The sequence below is a fragment of the Chiloscyllium plagiosum genome, unplaced genomic scaffold (genome assembly GCF_037043375.1).
Source record: "Chiloscyllium plagiosum isolate Xiang-an unplaced genomic scaffold, Cpla_swu_hap1 HiC_scaffold_33, whole genome shotgun sequence".
Lineage (NCBI taxonomy): Eukaryota > Metazoa > Chordata > Chondrichthyes > Orectolobiformes > Hemiscylliidae > Chiloscyllium > Chiloscyllium plagiosum.
The window spans coordinates 14,307,783-14,319,607 of record NW_028270171.1 but is presented as its reverse complement, the minus strand read 5'-3'; the positions used below and the strand labels follow the sequence as shown (position 1 = coordinate 14,319,607).

The window sequence follows — 11,825 nt, the reverse complement described above, 5'->3', positions numbered from 1 at the left end:
TACAGCAGCGACATGTCGTCCTATCTTCCGTACGCAATGCGCTGACCAATGAAGCTGAAAAATGTGTTGCTGGAAAAGCGCAGCAGGTCTTCTTCAGGCTTATGCCCGAAACGTTGATTCTCCTGCTCCTCGGATGCTGACTGACCTGCTGCGCTTTTCCAGCAACACATTTTTCAGCTCTGATCTCCAGCATCTGCAGTCCCCACTTTCTCCTAACTGACCAATGAAGGCAAGCACACCAAACACCTTCTTCACCACCCTGTCTACCTGCGGCTCCTCTTTCAACAAACTATGTGCCTGCACCCCTAGATCTCTCTGTTAGGCAACACCCTCCACATTGAAAACGATAACGGCATGATGAAGAATGGCTTTGAGATAATGAGCCAAGGACTGGGGGAAGTGGCACAGATTTTTGGTAAGAGCCACATCATGGAAGGAACAATGGATTGCTCTCCAGAAAACAGGCGCGACTCAATGGGCTGAATGGTCTTTTTCTCTGCCATCATGGCCTTTTCAGTCGCTGGTGAAGGTTTAAAAACAGGAAACTGGAGCTGAAACCTCACCTCTCGTCCTCTTTGTGACGGTTAGTCACACCCCCTGCTTCAGGAAACACTTCATCTTTTGTCAAGAAGTCTTCTAGGATTCTGTTTTAACCTAAAATAGAAACCTTCCTTCAATTCTCCTCACTGAAGGCACTGATTGAGTTCTCAGGCAGATGTTGGTAGATCACACGCAACAGATTTGACTTTGAAAAGTTTAATTGATCACAAGAAAGGCAAAATTACATTGATAATTGTTATAAAACCATGAATAATCTACTGGCCGTGCAGGACAGGTATCCCTGCAGTGCAGTACAAATACTGTGATACACCACACACACACACATACATACAGTGATTCAGTTCTTCAAATCCTAATCTACAAACAGTATTGCAGACATCACCGGGTAACAAAACTCGTAAAATGTATTTCGAAGGAATTTAAATGCGCTGTGGATCATTGCCACCTCTCCCTCCACACAACTCTACCTCGTTTCCCACTCCCCCTCCCAGGGGCTTGTAGCACCAAGGGGCTTGTGTGTGCTCACAAATTCTCCCCTCGTCTCCTCCCTCTAATCACTCCCCACCTCCCTCACCATCCCGAAGACTTGGACTTGACTGCTTCCAACGGCAGCTCCATGATTGTGGAACTGTCCTCCAATGAGAGTCTGCCCGGGACTGGGCTAAGGCCTGCCCATTGGCTACCCGTCCATCTTCTTGATAGCCACTCGAGCTTGTGCCAAGAGACAAGATCTTGGCCTTTAAGCTACGACAAACTTTTGGCCGCCAAGGCATTCCCTAACCTCGGGGCCACTGAGGCCAATGATGCCACTGCCCGAACCTCAACACTTTGGAATGAGAAATGAGCCGAGGAAGTCTCTCCAAGTATATCCTCCTCAACTCCATGTTGGGCAGTATGGGTTTCCCTTCCAGAGCAACTGGTAGAGAAGGTTTGATACATTCAGAGTTATTCGACAACAGAAAGGAAAAAAAGCAACAGCGGGTGGTGAAGACGGTTAGCAGTGGTTCACAAGTCGCTGATCTCCAGAGTCCCGTTTTTGGTTGCGTTGGGTAAAACCTCGTTGGGCACTTTCTGCTCCGAGCTCTCGCCCAGCAGGTTTTCCCAGGCTGGGGCATTCTGGGCGATGTTGTTGATATGCTGCATCTCCGTGTAGGTGCTGCCCGTCCCCCGGCTGCCCGGATTGTTGACGTCTACCCTGCGGCTGGAGCGGCACAGGATCTTGCGGAAGCCTTGCTTGAAGTTGTCCGACAGGAAGCCGTAGATGATGGGGTTGGCACAGCTATTGGCATAAGAAAGCACCACCACGAAGAAGTAGAGGCCCACCAAGGCAGGCTCTGAGGGCATGCTGGACACCAGGTTGACGATGTTCATCACGTAGAACGGTAACCAGCAGAAGACGAACACCGCTACCACGATGACCACCATCCAGGTCACCCGACGCTCAGATTTCTTCCTCTTAGTTGAGGTGGCCCTCACCTTCTTGCCCGAGGACCGCAACTTGATGACGATGAGAAGGTAGCAGAGACAGATGACCAGCAGAGGACCGAAGAAGCCCAAGGTGGCCGTGTAAATGATGAAGGCAGTAGACCAGACGATAATAGGCTCCGGCCAGTTGATGTTGCAAGTGTGCATGCCTGTCTTCACATCTGAGAAGATGACAACAGGGAGGACCACCACGAAGGAGATGGCCCAGACCATGGCATTGATGACTTTGGCCACATGGGGCTTGCGCCACTTGATGGACTTCACAGGGTGGACCACTGCCAAGTACCTGTCGATGCTCATGACGGTGAGACAGAAGATACTGGTGAACTGGTTGATGCCATCCACCGTCATCACCAACCGGCACACGAGCGAGCCAAATGGCCAGTAGGACAAGGCATTCTGAATGGCGAGGAAGGGCAGGCCAACCATGAAAAGTTCATCTGCTATGGCGAGGTTCAGGATGTACAGATTGGTGACAGATTCCATCTTGGCGTAACAGAGGATGACGTGGATGACCAGTGTGTTGCCGCTGAGTCCGATGGCACACACGGTGAAATATATGGCAGGGATGAGTATGGCCCCTCCGCTGCCATTAATTGACGGTTCCAAAGTGCTATTCATGGACACGTTTTCAACATAAAGGGTGGGAATGCTGTAATCTCTGGCACCTGCTGAAGGTGTTGCAAGGTCAGATAGATGTTTCTCCATTGCTCCCTGGGTGTGTTGCCTCTGACCGCAATGGGTTCCTGAAAAACAAACCAAATTCATGTGATCAAAGAAATCACTCACAAATGGATCCGCGTTTTCTCGTGTTAACCATTACACTCCCTATGTATTTCAGGCTGAGATGGCCCCTCATAATATTGTCATCAGACTGGTAATCCAGATAGCCTTTATGCGTCTTCGCATGAGATATTGACATTGCCGACCGTGCTAAGATTTATTGCTCATCTCTAATCGCTGTGGCAATGGTGGTGGTGAGCTGCTTTCTTGAACTGCTTAAGTATAGGGACATCCTCAACACTGTCAGGGAGAGAGTTCCAAGATTTTGACCCAGCAACACTGAAGGAACAGGGATCTGTTTCCAACTCAGGATGATGTCAGTCTTGAAGGGGAACTTTCTTTCCTTCATTCTTTTGCAGAATGTGGACATCATTGGCAAAGTCAACATTCTCAACCTAATTATCCTTGAATGAGTGGCTTGTTGGGGCCATTCATAGGGCGGGCAGGAATCAACCATACCTGCAGTCACATGTCGGCCAAACTAGGTAAAAACGACAAATTGTCTTTTGTAAAGGGACATTAGTGACCTAGATGGGTTTCTAAATGATAATATATTACAGCGCCAGGGATCCGGGTTTGATTCCAGCCTCGGGTAACTGTCTGTGTGGAGTTTGCGCATTCTCCCCGTGTCTGCGTGGGTTTCCCTCGGGTGCTTTGGTGCCCTCCCGCAATCCAAAGATGTGCAGGTTAGGGTGAATTGGCCATGCTCAATTGTCCCATGGTATCCATGGATGTGCAGGCTAGGTGGACTAGCCATGGGAAATGCAGGGTTATAGGGATAGGTTGGGGGGTGGGTCTGGGTGAGGTGGGCTTTGGAGGGTCTGTGTAGACTCGATGGGCCGAATGGCCTGCTTCCATGTTGTGGGGACTCTATGATGACTCTCTCCATGGATGGGAATTTAACATCACCAGGGTGAGAGGGAAAAAGAACAGATTTGAATTTGTATCATGCCTTTTCTTGATCACTGAACGCCTCCAAGCCTTTACATCTGGTAAATCCTTTTTGAACTCTATGTATAGTTGTCATGTCAGAAACATGGCAACCAATTTGTGTGCAGCAAGTTCCCATAAACAGCAAGGTGATAATGGCCAGACAGTCAGTCTTCAAGGTATCGATTGAGGGAGAAATCTTGGTCAAGGTAGAATAGTAAATTTAATCATAACTTTCAAAAGGGAGACACATAAGCACATTTTCTCATGGGATAAGGGCATCACTAACTAAGCAGCATTTAATACCTATAAAATAAAATCCATACAGTGTGGAAACAGGCCATTTGGCCCAACAAGTCCACACAGACCTTCTGAATAGTATTTCATCCAGACACATTCGCCTACGCTATTACTCTAATTTTCCCCCTGACTAATGCATCTAGTCTACACATTCCTGAATGCTATGGGCAATTTAGCATGGCCAATACGCCCGAACCTGCACATCTTTGGATTGTGGGAGGAAACCGGAGCACCCGGAGGAAACCCACGCAGACACGGGGAGAATGTGCAAAGTCCACACAGACAGTCACCCGAGGCTGGAATTGAACCTGGGTCCCTGGTGCTGTGAGGCAGCAGTGCTAACCACTGAGCCACCGTGCCGCCTATCTCTAATTACCCAGAAGGCACTTCAGAGTCAACGACATTGCAGTTGTCCTGAATTCACATGTAGGCCAGACCAGATTAGGATAGTAGTGTCCCTCTCTAAAGGACATTAGTGAACCAGATGGGTTTTTCCAACAATCATCAATGGATTCATGGTCATCCCTAGATTCTTAATTTCCGATTTTCATTCATTGAATTCAAATTCCACCATCTGCCAAGGCGGGATTTGAACCCAGGTTGCCCCAGAACAATACCTGGATCTCTGGATTAACAGTCCAGCGATTATAACACAAAGCCATAACCTCCCGCTAAGTGGAACGAATGGTAGAGATGGCAGTTTCATTCCCTATAGGGCATTTAGTGAACTGAACCAGATGGGGTTTTACAACAACTGACAATGCTTAAAAGGTCACCAACAATCTCTTTACTTCCAGATGTTTATTAAATTCAAATTTCACCAGCAGACACCATGGGATTAGATTAGATTACTTACAGTGTGGAAACAGGCCCTTCGGCCCAACAAGTCCACACCGCCCCGCCGAAGCGCAACCCACCCGTACCCCTACATTTACCCCTTACGTAACACTACGGGCAATTTAGCATGGCCAATTCACCTGACCTGCACATCTTTGGACTGTGGAAGGAAACCAGAGCACCCGGAGGAAACCCGAGCACCCGGAGGAAACCCACGCAGACACGGGGAGAAGGTGCAAACTCCACACAGTCAGTCGCCTGAGGCGGGAATTGAACCCGAGTCTCTGGCGCTGTGAGGCAGCAGTGCTAACCACTGTGCCACCGTGCTCCCCACGATTTGAACCCATATCCCTGGATGACCAAACTGTTTAATGCTGTCCGGGCATGGAGTCGTGGGATTGATAGGTTACAATGAAGGATTCTCCTTCTCAAGCTCTCCCCTCATCTGAGGCACAGCGACCCTCAGGTTAAACCACCATCAGCTCTCTCACTCTCTCTCCCTCTCTCTCTCTCTCTCCCTCTAATGGGAGAGCAGTCCGACAGTTCTCTGGAACAATAGAGACATCACTTTTATTTTCTCGGTCTGTGGAAGGTGTGAGAGGAAGAGACGGAGGAGGAAAAGGAGAAGGAGTTGTTAGCAGAGAATTTCAATTCCCTTTGAGGTTCACTGACTCTTCATCCTGAGCATGTTTTGAGCTATTGTAAAACAGCATAGCCTGGTGTTACAATCTTACAGCAAGAATATGGTTAGTATTCAGTATAACTCAGAAAGGACCAGGCATAAGAGGCAAAAATTTATATCCAGTTAATTGGCTTCTCTTCGGGCATGAGAAGAAATAGATATTAATATGCCATAAGAGAATGGATGGAGAAATAGATGAGAGAAAGACCATGAGGAAACAGTAGGCGCATACATGACACATTGTGTCATCTCTTTGCATCATACTCACCATTCAATCTTCAGTTATAATTAACACCACTCTGCACTGATCTTCCCAAAATAATTTTATGATCTCATTGCTTGTTATTAAAACATTGTTGTTCATCTCAGCTGACGTGAAACTTGGTTTGTACAAAACCATTGCGACTAGTCAGGGAAAACATTTCTGAGGACATCTACGGGCTCCATTGATGATGATGTGACAAGTATTTTGACAGGCTTGCCCAGGTAGATATATGCCAGTCTGCTTTGGCACCACATACTCTGCATATTCTTATTTAATTCATTCGCAAGATTAGGGCATTACTGGCAAGGCCAGCATTTCTTGAGCTTCCCATTGGCCAGTTCTGAGTCAACCACCTTGCTGTGGGCCTGGAGTCACATGTCGGCCTAAAGGAACCTGATGAGATCTTTCCAACAATGGATTCATGGTAGCCATTAGACACTTAATTCCAGATTCTTTTTCCTCCCCCCAATTCAGATTCCAGAATCCACCATGGTAGAATCTGAACTCAGTTCCCCAGAACTAAACCTGGGTGTGTGGACTCACAGTCCAGCGACACTACCACTCTCTCAATTGTGCTTTGAAGAGTTGGCTCCATACTCGATGGGCTGTTCCCCAGGACGCACACCAAGACAAACATCAGCCACGCCTGGAGGACCATCACTTCAGAGAAAGATGCTCTTTGGTCTGCTCAAAACGTATTGGTCTTCCAGAGTAAGGAGCTGACTCTGACCGAGTGTTGCAGACCGGCACATTCCATGGTCCAGGACTACGTGCTGAGGGATGTGCTAAAGCCTGGGGCAGCTGCCACCAAGGCACAGTGGGGAAAGACTACCGTCTGAGGTCTTTCAGCTGTACGTGAATGGGGGTCTGTTCAATTACTGGATCCTCCGGATACCTCAAATACATGCAGCTATAATCTTGTACAGCTAAGAAATGCCTTTGGTTTGTTTGTTGGACAGAGTTAAATTCCAATGTTTATTTGTTTCATAGTATGCTACACTATAGAATCAGACTGCATATGTGACTATGAATGTATATAAAGATATTTTATGAATAAAATATAATTTTTGAAATAAAAACAATTAAACTTTCTGCTTCGATAGGGATTCTGGCTTTACTTTGGTAGCTTTGTTGATCTGTTTTTATTTATATCTGGACTAGGAGGGGTAGGCCATTCAGCCCCCTTGAGAGTGCTCAATAAAGTCACAGCTGATCTCATTACCTCCAAGCCACATTCCTGTCTCTCCCTGATGACCTTTCACCCCTCTTGCTTAACACAAATCTACCCACTTCAACTGTAGAAATCTTCAAGGCCGCTGTAATCCCTGTCCTTTCAGAAACAGATTTCCAGAGACTCGTGAGAGAAAACATTTCACCCCATCTCAATTGAAATGGGTCACCAATGATTCTGAAACATTGACCTCTACTTCGAGATTGAAGGCTTTCCTTAAATGGCTCAATTTCCAGCTTTCGCAGTCATTTTGGTTTTGAATTCTTCCAGCGTTTGATCCTTCTATTTGTGTTGTGCTAAAATTGTTGTAGAAAGGATATTATTAAGCTGGAGAGAGTTCAGAAGAGATTCACCAGGATGTTGCCAAGAATAGAAGGTTTGAGTTATAAGGAGGGGCTGATGGGCTGGAACTTTTCTCACTGGAGGGTAGGAGTTGAGAGGTGACCTTATGGAGGTTTACAAAGCCATGAAGGATACAGGTATATGAGGTGAATGGCAGGTGCCTTTACTATAGGGTGGGGAGTTTCAAGACCGGGGGCATAATTTTAAGGTGAGAGGAGAAAGATTTTAAAAAGACAACTCAATGAGTGCCAGGGAAAATGGTAGACAAGCAGGAGGCTGGGAGAACACAACAAGCCAGGCAGCATCAGGAGGGACAAGCAGGAGGCTGGAGGAACACAGCAAGCCAGGCAGCATCATGAGGGACAGGCAGGAGGCTGGAGAAACACAGCAAGCCAGGCAGCATCAGGAAGGACAGGCAGGAGGCTGGGGGAACACAGCAAGCCAGGCAGCATCAGGAGGGACAGGCAGGAGGCTGGGGGAACACAGCAAGCCAGGCAGCATCAGGAGGGACAGGCAGGAGGCTGAGAGAACACAGCAAGCCAGGCAGCATCAGGAGGGACAGGCAGGAGGCTGGAGGAACACAGCAAGCCAGGCAGCATCAGGAGGGACAGGCAGGAGGCTGGAGGAACACAGCAAGCCAGGCAGCATCAGGAGGGACAGGCAGGAGGCTGGGAGAACACAGCAAGCCAGGCAGCATCAGGAGGGGCAGGCAGGAGGCTGGAGGAACACAGCAAGCCAGACAGCATCAGGAGGGACAGGCAGGAGGCTGAGAGAACACAGCAAGCCAGGCAGCATCAGGAGGGACAGGCAGGAGGCTGGAGGAACACAGCAAGCCAGGCAGCATCAGGAGGGACAGGCAGGAGGCTGAGAGAACACAGCAAGCCAGGCAGCATCAGTAGGGACAGGCAGGAGGCTGGGAGAACACAGCAAGCCAGGCAGCATCAGGAGGGACAGGCAGGAGGCTGGAGGAACACAGCAAGCCAGGCAGCATCAGGAGGGACAGGCAGGAGGCTGGAGGAACACAGCAAGCCAGGCAGCATCAGGAGGGACAGGCAGGAGGCTGGGAGAACACAGCAAGCCAGGCAGCATCAGGAAGGACAGGCAGGAGGCTGGAGGAACACAGCAAGCCAGGCAGCATCAGGAGGGACAGGTAGGAGGTTGGAGGAACACAGCAAGCCAGGCAGCATCAGGAGGCGGAGAAGTCGACATTTCGGGTGTAACCCTTCTTCCTGGATTCAAGCAGCTGCAATTTTTCTTTTGTCTCTGGGGAAAATGGTGGAGGCAGGTACAGTTAGAACATTCAAGGTTTGGAGGGATATGGGCTAGGAGCAGGCAGAGGGGACCAGTTTAGTTTGGAATTATAGGTGGCATGGACTGTTGGACTGAAGGATCTGTTTCTGTGCTGCATGATTCTGTGATTCTAAGACTCTATGACTCTATGATTCTATGATTCAATGACTCTACGATTCTATGACTATGACTCTATGACTCTATAGCACTATGATTCTATGATTCAATGACTCTACGATTCTATGACTATGACTCTATGACTCTATAGCACAATGATTCTATGACTCAATGACTCAATGATTCTATGACTATGACTCTATAGCACTATGATTCTATGATTCAATGACTCTATGATTCTATGATTCTGTGACTCAATGACTCTATGATTCTATGACTATGACTCTATGACTATGACTCTATAGCACTATGATTCTATGACTCAATGACTCAATGATTCTATGACTATGACTCTATAGCACTATGATTCTATGATTCTGTGACTCAATGACTCTATGATTCTATGACTATGACTCTATGACTATGACTCTATGACTCTATGACTCTATGACTCTATGATTCCATGACTCTATGGCTGCAGGGCTGATTGAGGTAAAATAAATTGAGGGATCTAGACAGGACAGATAGGGCGAAGATTTTCCCTTAAAGGAAGGGTCAATACCTAGCAAGCAAAGGGTTATGTATGGAGCAGGAGGTTTAGAGGGAGATTTAAGGAAGAATTCTTTCACCAGTGGGTGGTGGGTATTTCGAACTCAGTGCCTAAAAGGCTGATAGAGTCAGGAGCTAGTGCAACATTTCGGAAGCATTTTTAATTGTCTGAGGGAGGTATGAGCATCACTGGCAAGGCCAATATTTATTGCCCATCCCCAATTACCCAGCTAACAGTTAAGAGTCAACCATCTTGTTGTGAGTCTAAAGTCACATGTAGCCCAGACTGGGTAAGGATGGCCAATTTCTTTCTCTAAAGGGCATGGGGGAACTGGACGGGGACAGCAATTGGCCATGGTTAAACGGTTACCTTTAAGCTAGCGTGCATTCCTAATTTTTAATGAATTGAACCTTCCTTCCCTACCCCGTGGGATTTGAACCCAGGTCTGCAGAACTTCAATCTAGCCCTTCTGGATCACTAGCCTGGTGACATTTCCACTACCTCAACACCACCTCGTCCATTCAAGCCGATCCATCAGAGTAAACGAGGCTACGGGCCAAGTTCAGGGGTGCGTCGGTTAGGTGCATTAGTCAGGGGGAAATGTAGAGTAATAGGATAGGGGAATGGGTCTGGGTGGGATGCACTTCAGAATTGTTGGGCCAAAGGGCTTGTTTCCACACTGTAGGAATTCTAAGTGCTGGGAAGTGGGTCAAGAGTGGTTCAGGCGAGAACTGTCTGCGACATAATGGGCCTCTGTAAAACCTTCCGACTCTCAGAAGCCAGCTCCACCATTTGCTTCCCCGGGGTAATTAGGGATGGACAGCCTCACCATTGGTACCCATGTTCTTGGACAGAATGCATTAAAGAAAACATAGCAGTGTCGCATTGGAAATAAGTTTACTCGGGGAATCGGCTAAACCGAGAGGGGACAGCTCGGCTAAAGGAACGTCTGGACAAATGCAGCAACTTTTCCGAGGCAGTGCCTCAAGTGTTAATGGCCCAAGTGCAGCTTATAAATGATGTAAATAGTGTTTGTGACTGCAATCTTGGTTTGACCTAAAAAGGGAGTGGTTCCTAATGCTTGCAAGCTCTCAATGGTAAACAGTGTGAGTAGACTGTCAAGGAGAGGAGGGCACTGAAGTTTGTTAGTTCCCGTTGCTGAGCCTTGACAAATTCCCCAGAGCTGTTCAAACTGAACCCGAAAGTCAGCAACAGCTGTGGGATTATTTATATTTAAATTCTGATACTAATTGAACTGAAATCCCAGAGGTGGCTGCAGTGGGAGTTGAACCCCTCTTGCTCCCCACCTCAGAACGTTCAGCCCCTGGAGTCTCTGTCATACCAGCCCCAATGATATTACACCATCCTTGCCTACCTAGACCTGCTGGGGTGGGGGAGTGTCTACTTATCCCATTGCACCTTCCCAATTAATGATTAGCTCCGCTGGCTTCAGTAATGTGGCTTGAACAGATATGCAGTTGCCAACTCAATATCTGTTTGCAGATTACACAAATTAAAGCTTCCTGTTTGGACAGCATGAGGAGAAGTAAATGCAAATTGTGGTCAGTTCAAGGATGAGATACGCCTGGTTGCTAGGGAGTGTTGCTAGGCTGGTGGGGGACTGCGTGAAGGGCACTTTACTAATATCAACACAAACAATGGGCCAATGGGTCCTTAGAACCATAAATCAGAATAGTCCCCATTAAAATGGCAACGAATCCATGATCTTGGATGTGCTTCCACTCCAGATAAATGTCAGTCTTCAGATAATTATCGCACGAGTTCTTACACCCTCTTATGTGGTTGTCCAATAAAACCTTACCTTTGTGCTCTTCGTGACTGGGTTAATAGCTATAATATGGCAGCTGTGTAGATTGTGTGAGGAGACAACTTCAGGAGAGAAATCTATACCTGACTATAACTTTCCACCTGTCTGATTCAGTTGCCTGGTTACCAGCTAATGGCATGATATCGGGACTCGTTCACACATCTGCTGAGAAACTACTTATTGGACAAGTGCCATTCCAGCCACATTGTGGAAAGTCAAGACTGTGCAGGATAAAGCAGTCCTACTTACTCAGCAACCCCTTCCACCTCTGACATTCAGTAGCAGCAGTGTGTACCATCCACAAGATCATTGAACACTTACAGGTGAGAAAAGAGGCCATTCGGCCCAACCTTCTGAAGAGGGTCCCACCCTGACCCAGCACCCCCTCACCAACTCCATCCCCACATCCACCATGGCTAATCCACCCAGCCTGCACACTACGGGACAATTTTAGCACGGCTGATCTATCCTAACCTGCACATCTTTGGACTGTGGGAGGAAACTGGAGCACCCGGAGGAAACCCACGCAGGCACGGGGAGAATGTGCAAAGTCCACACGGACAGTTTCCCAAAGCTGGAATCGAGCCCGGGTCCCTGGTGCTGTGAGGCAGCCGCGCTAACCCA

General features: G+C 47.8%; 1 protein-coding gene across 1 annotated transcript in view; it reads right to left on the bottom strand.

The window, feature by feature from the left end:
• Positions 1 to 748: 748 nt before the first annotated feature.
• Positions 749 to 11,825, bottom strand: part of LOC122541974 (somatostatin receptor type 5-like) — an 81,702-nt gene continuing 70,625 nt past the window's right edge. Inside the window, exon 2 of the mRNA XM_043679267.2 lies at positions 749 to 2,792. Coding sequence (XP_043535202.2) covers positions 1,567 to 2,754 — 1,188 coding nt within the window. The 5' untranslated portion in view covers positions 2,755 to 2,792 and the 3' untranslated portion in view covers positions 749 to 1,566. The remainder of the gene's footprint in view (positions 2,793 to 11,825) is intronic.